The sequence below is a fragment of the Cnephaeus nilssonii genome (genome assembly GCF_951640355.1).
Source record: "Cnephaeus nilssonii genome assembly, chromosome: 6".
NCBI lineage: Eukaryota > Metazoa > Chordata > Mammalia > Chiroptera > Vespertilionidae > Cnephaeus > Cnephaeus nilssonii.
Window position 1 is genome coordinate 106,185,071 of NC_137077.1, and position 14,728 is coordinate 106,199,798.

General features: G+C 44.8%; 1 protein-coding gene across 6 annotated transcripts in view; it reads right to left on the reverse strand.

Annotated features, from left to right (window-relative positions):
• The window catches only part of MICAL3 (microtubule associated monooxygenase, calponin and LIM domain containing 3), a 181,965-nt gene that overhangs the window by 108,891 nt on the left and 58,346 nt on the right, over positions 1–14,728 (reverse strand). For 5 of the 6 annotated variants that reach the window (XM_079774887.1, XM_079774881.1, XM_079774882.1 and 2 more), the window contains 2 exons: positions 5,758–5,846; positions 4,911–4,998 (listed from right to left, as the gene is read on the reverse strand). In XM_079774887.1, coding sequence (XP_079631013.1) covers positions 4,911–4,998; positions 5,758–5,846 — 177 coding nt within the window. Of the gene's footprint in view, positions 1–4,120; positions 4,999–5,757; positions 5,847–14,728 lie in introns of those variants that run through there. The other variant, XM_079774888.1, reaches the window with a different exon arrangement.

Genomic DNA, 14,728 nt, shown 5'->3' on the forward strand with positions numbered 1-14,728 from the left:
CTGCTCCCCGTCCCCACAGCAGCCGGCGAGAGTCAGAAACAGAGGCTGTGTGTCCCCACGGCAGACACCACTCATCTGCTCCAGCCCTCACGCCGCTCACGCTTGTTTCCTGCTCTTTTCTACCGGCAGCTACTACAAAGTAAAAGTCTCCCGCTGCCCCAACAGGGGCTCTGCCATCAATGAGAATCTATATTTCAGGTGTAAATACCCCGTTTCCCCATTTTAATACACTTCTGCTTAATCCTTGCCCTGCCCCACCCCACCCTACCTCACCTCATCCCACCCCACCCCACAATTATTTCAAGCCAACTCCGAGACCAGTCTGAGCTACTCCCTTTCCCATCCTCCAGCCAGGAAAAGGGTAAGGAAAAGAAAAACTCAGAAACCTGAAGATTGTTTGGAATTTATTCTCTTAATTAAGAATGGTAACATTTGTTAAAAAAAATTAAAATCACAACACCTTAGTTTCACAGAAACCACAAAAACAAAGTTACATAATGAAATAAAAAAAACTCACAAAGAAACACACCAAAAACTCACAACAGCACAGGTTAAAAACAAGGGCAAAATATAAAGGCTTCAAAGGCCAGAGGTGGGAAGGGTATGGGCTCCTGGGCACAGCTCATCCTCCCTTGCTCAGGTTTCTCACTGCTGTGAGAACCCCGCCTGCTGCTTACCTGCGCACCCTTCCTCTACCCTGAGCTGAATGGCGGTGGAAAAGGGTACCCATTAATTCACTGGTCATGCGTTCAAGGCCACTCTGGGGCCCCTTTTAGGAGGGACTAAAAACGTTCCACTGTCTACAGAGATACACTGAGCACCAGGGCCAGCAGCAAGCTGCAACGACTAGCTCAGCGGAACAAGGACCTAAGCCTGAAAGCACAACAGAGGCTAGGTAGGGTGTTGGTTCTCTGCGGCATTTCACCAGCAACAGAACCCAGACTTTCCTAGTTTGCTCCCGAATCAATTTCCTGAGGCTGAGAGTGCGTACTGCCCATTTTCTGAGCTATAGGTATGCTGGCTACTCTGTCCCCTGCCAGTCTGACCAGAACACTGAGCCAGGCCAATGGCATGGCTCTTAAAGTACAATCCCTTGGTTTCCAGAACCAAGGAATAGGAAGCTTTAGAAACAGCTTCATCAATATTGTTATTATTTAGGTTGCAATTATCTAAATATCTATTCATATGTATGAACTTAAACCTATAAAAATAGATAAGTGTATGTAAATAAATATTCACACATCACCATTAACTATGACTCTTGGGGCAGGGTTGGGGTGTTAAGCTGGATTGCAAAACCTCTTTGCTCTATTAAAGGTTCTCCAAAAATGCCCCTAAGGGATTTATAGGGGAAGCATTGAGATTTCCTAACTACCTCCTGCCAGACAGGAGCCCCAGGACCGAACAGAATTCCTTGTACAAGCATGGCCAATCTAGCTGGTATGCAAAGAAATGCCTGCATTTTCTAATGCCCATTCAGCATCCGCACTATGAAACCTAATGGATTATGCAAGGGGTATCTGGGGACAGGGAGTAGGCACCGGCCATGAGTTATTCTGCTAGGTACCTTTTTAAGTTAAGATCACCTTTTCCATAAAATAAGATACAACTAAGTGTTTCTTCCATTCCATCTCTGTTGCCTGTACTAGAAGAGAAGCTCTTTGGTTTCTTGCTATGACACCCCATAGCTTTTATGCTTTATTTTTGGTTATAGACTACATGAGATATAACTTTTCCTGAAGCCAGGCGGAGTACTCTGAGGAAAGGAATATCTGTGCCAGGCCCACTAATCTGTAGCAGTTAAGAATAATAAGCTTGGAAACAAAGCAGCTAAGATTTGAGAACAGAAAAGAGGGTTTTTTGTATTAAAAGCACTTAACAAAAATACTGTGAACAATGTCCTCCAAATACTAAATCAGGTAGCAGTTACAGACTAGGTTACTAGAGAAAGATAACACTGTAGGGCAGACCCACAGTAGGGTCTTTTAACTTGTGGGTTGTGTTTGGTTTTTTTTTGGCAACAGTAGTAATTTTGGCATGAGGGGAAAAGAACATAAGGGATGCCACAAAATAAAGAGAAGGCACAAAGCAAAAGCACAGCAGGGTCACGTGCCAGCTACAGTTATAGCTTTTCAGGCTCTGACCCCTGGGTATGAGTGTAGGAGGATGGTTTATTTGTACATGGCAGGATCAAGTTCACTCAGTTACAGCCTTTCCTTGTTTGGAGCACAGCAGAGGACATCTGCCATGGTCTGGGTTAGTGACTGCTGCCTGTGACACACATTGGGTACAACTAAAGCACCTGCATTCTTCCGAAGCCTTTCAAAAGGGAATTCTGGTTAACCAATCAGTGCTCAGTTTGGGATATAAAGAAGGAAATCCCTATCAAAGGAGAGAAAAAAAAATCTCTTTCATGGCGACTATAGAAGACCACCCATGATTCTGCTCCTTTTCTACAGAGGCTAGCAAAATTAGGCACCTCACAGGGGGAGCGCTGCTGCTTTGGAACATGTTCAGACTCAGAGCTGTGATTTCCAAAAGCTCGTGTCTCCAGAGGCAGATACTAACTGCATCTCGTCAGCACTGAGTCCTGGCCTTCTTACCACCTCTAGAGTCCCTTAAATTGGGGACAGTACCTGCCTCGTTCCTGGGGATGCCACATCTTGAACCCCTTGTGCTGTAACAGGCAAGTTACCTTTAGAATCAAGAACCATGGGGATTGAATTTTTCCTAAGGGCTTCTTTCTTTTTTTAAAAAAAATATATTTTTATTGATTTCAGAGAGGAAGGGAGAGAGAGATAGAAACATCAATGATGAAAGAGAATCATTGATTGGCTGCCTCCCGAATGCTCCCTACTGGGGATCAAACCAGCAACCCAGGCATGTGCCCTTGATCAGAATCAAACCTGGGACCCTTCAGTCCATAGGCCGACGCTCTATCCACTGAGCCAAACCGGCTAGGGCAGGGCTTTGATTCTTTAACCACATTGCCAACTCTCTACTTTTTTTTCCCTATCAAGACCTGGGGGGTGGGGGGGGTCACTTTGCAAAGGTGACTGCCTAATCATCTCTCGTCTTCTCTCCCTGCTTTGTAGAGTATTCTTCTCAATGGAACCCTTAATTCTTTACAACTCAAACTAGACAATAAAATGCTTTCAAACTAGACAATAAAATGGCAAACTGAACCAGTAGGGAAAGTGAATAAATGCAACTTTCTCAGGAACAACCTGAACTTCATGGTGTTTATTCATTTTAAAGAATGTTCTGTACTCTATACCCAAAAAGAAAGTTTAATTTCCTTGAATTGTTTTACTGAGCAGCCAGGTTCTTTGGAAAATCCATCTCTGCTGGAATAAGACCTGGTTAAATGCACATTCTAGAGTGCAGAGCCCAAACCTCTGTTTGGATCCCTTTGGCTATTTTTCTCTTCCAGTGCTTCCCCATGTTCTGCAAAGGGCTATCAGCACTTGATGAAAGAGACAGACGATAAAGGGTTTCAAGGCTATAGAAGGTTTCAAAGTCATTCATGGCTTAAACTTTGCTATAAACTGTTGGTCCAATCTGCAGGGCACTTAAAAGAGTTTCACCAGATTATAATAAGGGCGCACACAGTAGAAGGAGCCAAGCTACCTAGCTCAGCTGGGGTAACCTGAGTCAGCCTCCAGATCACCTCACTGGGGTATCACATAGCCTCTAGCACATTCTCTCTCCCAGAACACATGGGGTTCACATTAGTTCTTACATACAGAAAAAGAAGCAACCCTGGGAACCTTTCATTTGAAGGTTGAGTGGGTAATTCTTGTCTTTTCCCACCCCCAATTTCTTCTCCTTAGTTTATGGCATTAGCTAATAATCTTAGTTTTTATATGGTAATTTTTAAGAGTTTGTAAATAGATGCTTGAGACATATTTGCTTTGAATAAGATGGAATGTGTGATAGACAAAAACATGGCCCTGTTGATTTCTCTCTTACACAGTGACCCTGGCCTGCGAACAATCTGGGCTGTACTGAGGGCATCAGCTTATGGAACTATGAACATATCTCACAGGCTGGTTTGACATGGAGTAGATAGATAGATAGATAGATAGATAGATAGATAGGCAATTTTAAGGGGGGAAAACACAATTCTTCAAAATGAGCCAAGTCCTGCCCTGCAAAGATCAGAATAAATGTGTTTTTAGAGGGAGGGATGGTATCATTCACCTCCTGACACAAGGAAATGGTTAGTAAGAGTAGAACAAATTAGGGCTTGATCCTCATTAGAAGTTCAAATGCCCCAAAATGATCAGGACAGGGCATATCCTTTAATGGTTATAGGTCAAAAAGAAGAGAAGTATCAGTTCATCTAGATACCTAAACAGGGAATGGGATGCAAGAATTTCAAGTCCAAGAGAACATAAATCCAGATAATGGGGCCTTATCAAACTCAGTGCTATGTCAAGAGTCCCAAACTGGAGCTATAAGAAGGCCCTGTAATTCTGAATTACCACCTGGGTCAATGACAAAAACAGCCTGTTTAGAATTCCTGTTTATCTAGACAGAGTCTAGAGCAACCACCTTCATGTGTTTGATGGAGGTGGGTAGGCCACAAGACTATAGAAATACTTTTGAGATACTGAGTAGACATTATGAAGCTTGGGTGATGATGCTTACCAGATGGGGCCCCTACTGGCACACAGTTTGCCAGTAAAACTCCCCTCTGATTTGTACCAGCACCTCTGACAGGCCATAGAGAAAGGGGACTCCAAATGCAAGCAGCTGGCACATGAAAAAGGAGTCCAAAGGGTTTTGGGCCACCTGATGCCCAATCGAAGAGATGTTGCTTTGGAGGTGCTGGCTCATCCCCCTGGCCTTGTCACAGAGGCCAAGAGAGTGACGTGCCACCCAGCCAAACAAGGAAGTGAGGCTACCTGGAGTTCTATCAGCAGGGTTGGTGACGGCACTGGCCGATCCATTTGCGTCTGCAATGGGGCCATCCTGCAGGGGTCCTCTGGCGTCCTAGGAAAGTAAAAAAGAAAAAGAAGAGTGACTGACTGAAGCATTCGAATCTCAGGAGGCAATGACATCCCAACTAGTTAGTTTGTTGCTCTTACCTTTAACCCAGAGCTATATTCCACACAAAGTAAGTCTTTCTTTAAAAAACCAGGACATATTTCACATGGAAGTCATGAGTAGTCAAAATCTAGCTCCACCCAAGTATACCTTTTCCTACAAGTCCTTCTTCAGTCAACAGAAGCCTCTCAAGTAAGCATTAGCTAGCCTGCTCCCTGACAAGGAGACATCATGGAGTAAAGATGGAGGGAGGAGCTAGTTACTCCCATTAAAAAAAAAAAAGAGAGAAGGAAAAAGTTATTCACACAAGAAAGAAATTGAAAGGGATTGGCAGGCAGAGCAGATTATTTACAACTAAGTTCATTTTTAGGCTGTCCTTTTCTCAGAGAGATGCTTATTTACAAAGGCAAAAGTCTTCTTTTATACAGAGTGAGCAGAAGGGAAGGTCTGACACAGTATTCTAAATCCAACTCAGGTGGTGGATAGAACATTACTTCAGTGAAATGCAGCATTAGATTAGGATTGAAAAGTTGGTTCCCTCCCCGAAATGGACTATGACCATCTCTCAAACAAGCCTTTCCCACTTATAGGAAAGGCAATTCAGTGGCCATTCAGCAGGTTCTGCTGGCTATACACTGACCTGTCACAACACCTAAATACATAGTGCCTGCTGCTTCTCCCCACGTAGAGATGGATTACCATTACCTTTCCAGACAGAGGAGTCACTGCTGGTCTCTTCCTCTGTGCAGAGCTGGAGAGTCGGTAACAGTAGTGTGGTTTGCAGTAGAATTTACCTGCAGGCAGCAAGAGGCAGAGGAAAGGGGAATGAGCACAACGCTATAATTCTGAACTTGACTTCCTGGTCTTGGCACATTCTCTATCCGTCTCCTCAAGCCATGAGCATCATCACCACCCTAGCCTTTTCCAGGTTCAGGCTTCTTGTAAAACTTTGATTTCAGCTCTCCTCTCCCCTTTATCCTTTGTGAAGGCCATTGAGCCATCAGCCAATCAGTGCCCAGAACAAAGATCTAAGGCTTACATGGCAGGGCCAGCAAATAAAGTGGCAGTGTATGCAGAACAAAGATATGGTCACATGAAAAGCTGGGAGTGACATTTGTGGGGAAACCAAGAATGAATACAAATGCAGGGTGGAGGTGTGGAGGCTGCAGGGGTGGACAGCACTGAATGTTAGTAACTCGGACAGGACCCCTCTGCTGCCCTTGTCAGCACTGGTCAGACTGCAGCTTATGACCCCTAATGGCTTAGGGTCAGCACTTAGAAACAACACAATGCAGAACAAAACCAAAAAAACCCTGCAATGGACTACAAATAGAATGAAACAAAATACAATAGAATAAAAAGCATTAGAGTGGTGCATAAATCAGAATTAAGTATTATTTCTTGCAACTTTTAGCTGTGACTACATTTGTTTCCTGGGTCCTAATGTATCATGTATTTGCTAGGGTGGGCATGGTCAAAATGATGAACAACACTGATCTTGGCTTTTCCCATGACCCTGGTGGTGATTTAGTCACAAAGGGTCATTTTTTTTAACTTTCTTTCTTCCCAGTTAAAGAGCCACGTCTTTTGAAAATTAAAGGGTAGACCTTATTATACAGACTGTTGAAACAGGAGCAATCCCACTTATTCTTCTCATTTGTATAAAGTGCTCTTTTGAGAAATGAACCTTTCCATTCTCAAAGTTAAAATAAGAGAACCTAACTTGAAAAACAATAGAAAAGATCAATAAAACTAAGAGCTGTTTTTTAAAAAGAAATAAAACTGACAAACCTTAAGTGGACTAATTCAGAAAAACAGAGAACTCAATTAAATAAAATCAGAAACGAAAAAGGATATATTACAAATGATACCACAGAAATACAAAAGATCATGAGAAACTACTATGAACAATTAATTATATGCTAACAAGCTGGATAACCTAGAAGAGACAAATTCCTAGAAATATTCAATCTATTATTAAGAGTAAATCATGAAGAAATAGAAAATCTGAATAGACCAATATCAAATGGTCTATTATCAATAAATTCAGTAATCAAAACCCTCCCCAAGCAGAAAAGCGAAGGACCAGATAGATAGTTTCACTGGTAAATTATACCAAACATTTAAAGAAGAATTAACAGCAATCCTTCTCAAATTCTTCCAAAAAACTGAACAAGAGGTAACACTCCCAAATTCATTTTACAATGCCAGCATTACCCGAAACCATAGCCAGATAAGGTAGCTACAAGAAAAGAAAATTATAGACCAATATTCCTGATTAACATAGATGCAAAAATTCTCAACAAAATATTAAGAAACAGAATTCAATCACATTAAGAGGATCACTTGGCATAATAAACTGGGGTTTATTCCTGGGATATAAGGATGATTTAACATATGCAAATCAATAAATGTGATATACCACATTAATATAATGAAAGATAAAAATCACATGATCATATCAATTGCTACAAAAAAAGTATTTGACAAAATACAACATCTTTTTGTGATAAAAATGTTCAACAAATTCAGTATAGAAGGAACATACCTCAACATAATAAAGACCATCTTACCTAATAATAGACAAATATGTAAATTGACCGTACCTTCGCTATGCCCACAGCCAATCAGAGTGAGTGAGTATGCAAATTAACCCACCAAAGATGGCGGTTAATTTGCATACGAAGGCAGGGCAGGCAGCACCATGGCCTGCTTCCAGGGGTACGGGTCCATTGGGAGTGGAGTAGGCCCTGCAGGCAGCGCCAGACACCGCCCACAAGGTACCACCCCATGGCCGGGGAGGCAGTGGGGTGGGCAGCATCAGAAGGCACAGGAGGGGTCCGGGTTCAAAGCCGCCCCGGGGAGGTGAGACTGGACCCGCCTAGCTGCTCCCGGGGGTCCCTGGGAGCATCGCCACCGGCAGCTCCTGGGGGTCCCTGGGAACATCGCCGCCCCAGGGAGGTGAGGTCAGACCGCCTAGCTGCTCCCATGGGGCTTTGGGAACATCGCCACACCGGGGAGGTGAGGCTGGACCGCCTAGCCACTCCCGGGGGTCCCTGGGAACATTGCAGGCAGGGGGTTGCTAAGACCCAGACCTGGCCTCTGGCCACAGATTTCATAGCTTCGCGGAGACCAAGGGAATCTGCCTCATCTGCAGAGAGACAGAGGTTCTGCAGTGGCCCCAAGATGCGGGTGAATACAGTCAATAGTGTTGTAATGATGGTATGATGCCAGGTGGGTACTAGAGCCCAGCCAGGGATCAAGGGGCATGGAAGGACTCCCGGGCAGAGGGGTAAGGACCCTCACCCCTGAGGCTGGGGTTGAGGGGCGGTGCCACCTCAGTGGAGGGGTGCTGCACTGCAGGGTACTGGACTGTCTGATGTGATTCAGAGAAGCTCCCAGTGCTAACCGGCCACGCTCAGGCGGCCTTCACACTTCAGAGGCAGTGACTCCTGCTCCTGCCTTGACCCAAAAGCAAGCCCGCGGTGCCCTGCCCCATGGCAGAGCATGCCTAGGCAGTGAGTGCGAAGCCTTCCACCTTCTCCGGAGAAGCGGGGGTAGTAAAGAATGGGGGGCAGGGGACGGGGAGAGGAAAGAATGTGGAGCATCCGCAATGAAGAGGTGCTTGAGAAAGAGGCTTGGAAGCCTGACTGGAAGGTTTGTTCTGTTTGCTGGGCGGCTGCCCCTTAGGAAGCACAAAGAGCATGGCTCTGAGGGCTTCCTGTGTGCTGAGTCAAGTTCCACAGCCAACTGGAATTGGCCTCAGTTTCCTGGTCTGTAAAATGGATTAAGCGTGTCCCAGTGCCTTCACTGAGCTTTGATGGCCAATTGAGATACTATATAAAGAAAATGAGGGAAGAAGTGAGAAAGAAAAGGAAGGACAAGCAACACAAAAGAAAGACTGAAAGGAACCTGTAAACCCATTGTCACTTAAACAGGGAATATAGTCAATAGTGTTGTAATGATGGTATGATGCCAGGTGGGTACTAGAAATATCGGGGAACACTTTGTAAAGTATATGATTGTCTAACCACTATTCTGTAACTAATATAAAACCTGAAACCAATACAAAATAATGTTGAATGTAAAGAAATGAAAACTGGAGTGAAATTTTTATAAATTTCAAAGTTTAAATAAAAGCTGTAAAGGAAGGAAGGGGAGAATAAAAATAGTGTTTTTCATTTTAAAGAATTGTCTTTATATGGTGCTTTTATACTTTTCTAAGTCATTATCTCATTTTAATTTCGGGGCAACTTAAAGACAAGATAACTGTTCCCTCCACTATTCAAAGAAAGGAAATCTTGGTGTCTGGTCCTAATGATTCAATCGTCAAGCCCTTATTGTAAAGCAGGGTTAGTAAAATTTTCTGTACAGGGTCATATCTATACTAATAAAAGCCTTGGGGGTGATCAGGCCAGCAGGTGAGGGTATTTGGGGGCAATTAGGCCTGTAGAGGAGCAGTTAGGTGTCAATCAGGCCAGCAAGGGTGCAGTTAGGGGCAATCAGGCAGGCAGGTGAGCGGTTAGGAGCCAGTGGTCCCGGATTGTGAGAGGGAAGTCCAACTGCAGGTTTAGGCCCGATTCCACAGGAATCGGGCCTAAACCTGCAGTTGGACATCCCCCGAGGTGTCCCATATTGGAGAGGGTGCAGGCTGGGCTGAGGGACACCCTCCCCAGTGCACAAATTTCGTGCACCGGGCCTCTAGTATATGATAAGCCCACAGCTAACATCATGCTCAATGGTGAAAAGTTGAAAGCTTTTCCTCTAAAATCAGGAACAAGACAAGGGTGCACACTCTCACCACTCTTATTTAACACCAGAGGCCCGGTGGGGTCCCGAAGGGGGCGGTGGGGTTCCCAAGGGGTAGAGGGAGCCAGGACGCGATCGGCCCTCCCAGTGGGCAGTAGGGGATCCGAATCCGTCCCCCAGATCCATCCCCCTAACATTCGTGCTGGTTGTCGGGAGCCACCAGACGGCTTTTATATTGTTTCTTCCTTGCGGAGTGTCGGGGGCGGGGGGGGGGGGGGGGGGCGGGAAGGGAGTGCAGTGCCCAAGGCCGACTTCCAGGAGGCCTGCAGTGCTGCTGGGATCTCGCCAGCTGCGCTGGTCCGTCGGTGCCTGGCCCGTTCTCTGGAGATTGGACCTGCAGGACTACTGAGGGAGGGAGTGGCTGCTGCCAGGCTGGTGGACCGCTCGGAAGGGTCGGTCAGCTGAGCAGCGAGCTCTCCCACTGTGGGAGGACACTGACCACCGGGGGCAGCTCCTGCATTAAGCAGCTGCCCCCAGATAGCAACTGGTCGTTCTGGTCGTTTGGTCATAACGGTCGCTTAGGGTTTTATATATTTAACATAGTGCTGGAAGTCCTAGCCAGAGTAATCTGACAATAAAAAGAAATAGAAGGTGTCCAAATAGAAAAGGAAGAAGTAATATTGTTTTTGTTTGCAGATAATATGATCTTATATATATAAAATCCTAAAGACTCCTCCAACAACCTCTAGGACTACTCAACAAATTCAGTAAAGTTTTAGGATACAAAATCAACATACAGAAAGCTACTGCATTTTTATATGCTAACAACAAAACATCTGAAAAAGAAATAAAACAATCTCATTTAAGTAGCATCAAAAACAATAAGATACTTAGGAATAAATCTAACCAAGGAATGAAAGACCTGTATACCAAAAATAACAAGACACTGATTAAAGAAATTAAAGAACACACAAACAAATGGAAAGATATACTAAATTCATAGATTAGGATAATTAATATTATTAAAATATCCATAATACCCCAAACAATATACAGATTCAATGCAATCCCTAAGAAAATACCAATGGCATTTTTCACAACAATAGAAAAAAAATCTTAACATTTGTATGAAACCACAAAAGACCCTAGTCAAAGCAATCCTGAGAATAAAGAACAAAGCTGGAGCCATAATATTCCCAATTTCAAACTACATTACATGGGTATAGTAATCAAACACTATGATACTGGCATAAAAATAGGCACACAGGCCAATGGAACAGAGTCAAGATCCTAGAACTAAGCCCACACATATATAATCCTATATAATAAATGGGTAGTATGCAAATTGTCCCCTCGACTGAGAGTTCTTCCAGGAGTTCGACCAGGGGGCGGGCCAGCCAGGGGGAGGGAGGCCCCAGCCAGTGGCAGCGGCAGGCCGGTGATGGCAGGCAGCAGGGGGAAGGGAGGCAATACCCAGCCAGCCACTGCCAGCACTACGGACCCTACCAGTACCAGTGCACAGATTTCATGCACTGGGCTTCTAGCCACGTAATATTTGACAAGGGAGCTAAGAATACTCAATTAGGAAAAGAGTCTCTTCAAAAATGATGCTGGAAAAACTGGATAACCACATGTGGAAACATAAAATTGGACCTCTATCTTAATCTACTTAATAAACTTAAATGAATTAAAGACTTAGTGTAAGACCTGAAACTAACTCCTAGAAAAAAACAGAGGGAAAACTCCTTGGCATTGGTTTTGGAAGGGATTTCCTGGATACGAAAGCAAAGGCACAAGCAAAACAAGCAAAAAATAAACAAGTGGGACTACATTAAACTAAAAAGCTTCTGCACAGCAAAAGAAACCATCATCAAAATGAAAAAGCAGCCATCGGAATAAGAGAAAATATTTTTCAATCATATATATGACAAGGGGTTAATATATAAAATATGTAAAGAACAAATATAACTCAATAGCAAAAAATCTAATGACCTAATTAAAAAATGGGCAGAGAAACTAAATATACAGTTTTCCAAAGAAGAGATACAAATGGCCAACAGGTAGATGAAGAGGTGCTCAACATCAGTTATCACCAGGGAAATGCAAATCAAAACCATGAGGTATCACCTCACACCTGTTAGAATGCCTGTCAACAAAAGAAATAGTGTTGGTGAGAATGTGAAGAAAAGGGGACTCCTGTACAGTGTTGTTGGGATTGTAAACTGGTAAAGTCACTATGAAAACAGTATAGAGGTTCTTCAATAAATGAAAAATAAGATTCATATGATCTAGCAATCCCACTTCCGGGTATTTACCTAAAGAAACAGAAGTTAAGATTTTGTAAAGATATCTGCACCCCCAGGTTAATTGCAGCATTAATCACAATAGCCGAGATATGGAAACAACCTGTGTCCACTGATTATGAATGGATAAAAAAGATGTGATTATATACACAATAAAATATTATTATCAATCAAAGAAAATCCTATTTGTTAGGTTTGATGGAGCAATTGAATCGATATCCCTCCCCCAGGAAATGACTTTTCAGGCCATGTCACTATGGACATTCCCTTTTGCTGAGACCACACTTTACTTGCTGAGACCACATTCCATGATCTCTCCCCTCCCAACCTGCACAGAGAATTCTCCACCCAGAAAAAGCCCGCCTAGAGTCCTTTAAAAACCTGACTCCCAGTCTTTGGGGGCTGCTGGAGCTCAGCCACTGGGTGTGTGGATGATTGAATAAATTCGTAATCCCTCATCATTCTGGCCTCGTGAATTCCTCCTTCGGCAATCTAACATTTGGTGCCAAAATGCAAGGGGGTTCCATGAGGATGGGGAGCCATCGCCCTAGCTTCAATCACCCTTAGTTTGCTACTTGGAGAGCAGTAGGCAGTGGCAGCTAGACCTGGGCTTACCTTCGAATCCTACTCGGGTGACGTAATTGCTGGCCTCCATTAGGCATTCCTCCCTATGGACCCTCCCGAACCAGCCACGGAGGACGCCGGATCAGGAACCTCTCCTTCTCCATTGCTGACCGTCCATCCCACACCGGCCAATCTTCTCTAGGTGAGTGACATCCTACAATTCCCCTCGTCTCGAGTCTTCTGCCCACTCTCTCTTGCTGACTTCTCAAAAGTCTCTCGTCTCAAAAGTCCTAGCGCTGGGCCACAAGACTCCTCAGCCGTTTGGCTCTGGGTCCTTCTGGATAGGGGAGGCCTAGTCCCGAGGGTCACCTCTCGTTTCTCGTGGTGATTTGTTTAGCAGCGGGGATCCCTGCCCTAAACAGTCACCTTTGGATTGTGGTCTATCACTCACTTTCCCTCTCTTGTGGGCCACGCTACTCTCCCTCTGCACACTCGCGGGGGAGATCATACCCAACCACCTCATTTTACTTTGTAACACTGTTTGGCCACAATATAAACTAGACAATAAGTCTCAATGGCCTGAAAACGGCACTTTTAATTTGAACACATTGCACAATTTAGGTAATTGCTGTCACTGCAATGGAAAATGGTCAGAGATTCCCTACATCCAAGCCTTTTCACCCTTCAGTCCCTATCCTCTCTCTCAGTCCTGCTCTATCCATCAGAACCTTCTCCTTTCACACCAAACATCATACCTCTAACACTTCTGATTTTGAATCTACTTTGGACCCAGCAGACCACCGACCTCCACCCCCTTACCCATCCCTTCCTCACCTACATTAGATTCCCAAAACCTAGACCCTTCTAACCAGCAACTACCTTTTTCCCCATCCCCTGAGAGCCCAAATCCCAAGAACGCAAGCTCTAAAACAGCCTTTTCCCACCTAATATTCCCACCCAAAGACCACCTTCCTCAACAGCCTCTTCTATTCCTGTGCCCATTCTATCCATTTGGGAGGTAGCAGGAACTGAGGGTGTTATGGTCAATGTTGACAAAGTTAATGAAATCACTCAAGGCCCTGACGAAAACCCAGCTCTCTTTCTCTTCTGCCTCATTGAGGCCTTACAGAAATTTACCACCTTAGACTTCACCTCCCCAGAGGGCGCCCTTCTTCTGAACACCCATTTTATATCCCAGTCAGCCCCCGACATATGCTGCAAATTAAAAAAAAATAGACACAGGTCCACAAAACCCTAAAAAAGACCTTGTTAACCTGAGCTTTAAGGTCTTGGATAATAGAAACGAGGAGACCCAAATTCAAAAACAAAGTTGAGATCAGGCAAAGGCTGAGGCCCAGAGTAGGCCTTCCAGCTCCTAGCCACCACTCTCATGAACCCCAAATGAAGTCCTCCAACCAACGGTAAGTCAGAGCTAAGCCTCCTCTGGGCCCGTGCTTCAAATGCAACAAGAGAGGACACTGGACCAAGTCCTGTCCAAATCCGAGACCCACACCTGGGCCCTGCCCAAGGTGCGGAAGGGAAGGCTACTGGAGTCAGACTATAGCCTGGCCCCTCCCGGTTGGACCTCAGCAAGGCTGCCCTCTGGATCCGGTTTGGAGCTCCCAGACCTCCTGGGACTGGCCACCAAAGACTGAAGCTGCCCAGGCCCTGACAGGGCCCCACAGACTTAATCACCAGGACAGAGCCTCGGGTAATGATTGTGGTGGCAGGTAAGCTGATCTCCTTTTTAACTGACACTGGGGCCACTTATTCTGCCCTCTCCGAATTGGCTAGGACCCTTGTCCACTCCTCAGTCTCTATTATGGGGGTTGACAGACTAGTCTCACAGCCATTAGCCACCTCACCTCTACACTGCATCTTACTAAATACCCCCATTCACTCCTTTCTAGTTCTATCTCAATGTCTAAATGGAGTTACCGGGCATCCCCTCATAAAGCCCAGTTGTCCCAAACCACAGTTGCCTACCTCACTTTCACTCTCACCCCACAAAGCCGTACCATTCCTTAGACTGTAAACACCGTATCTCCTGCATGACTGTC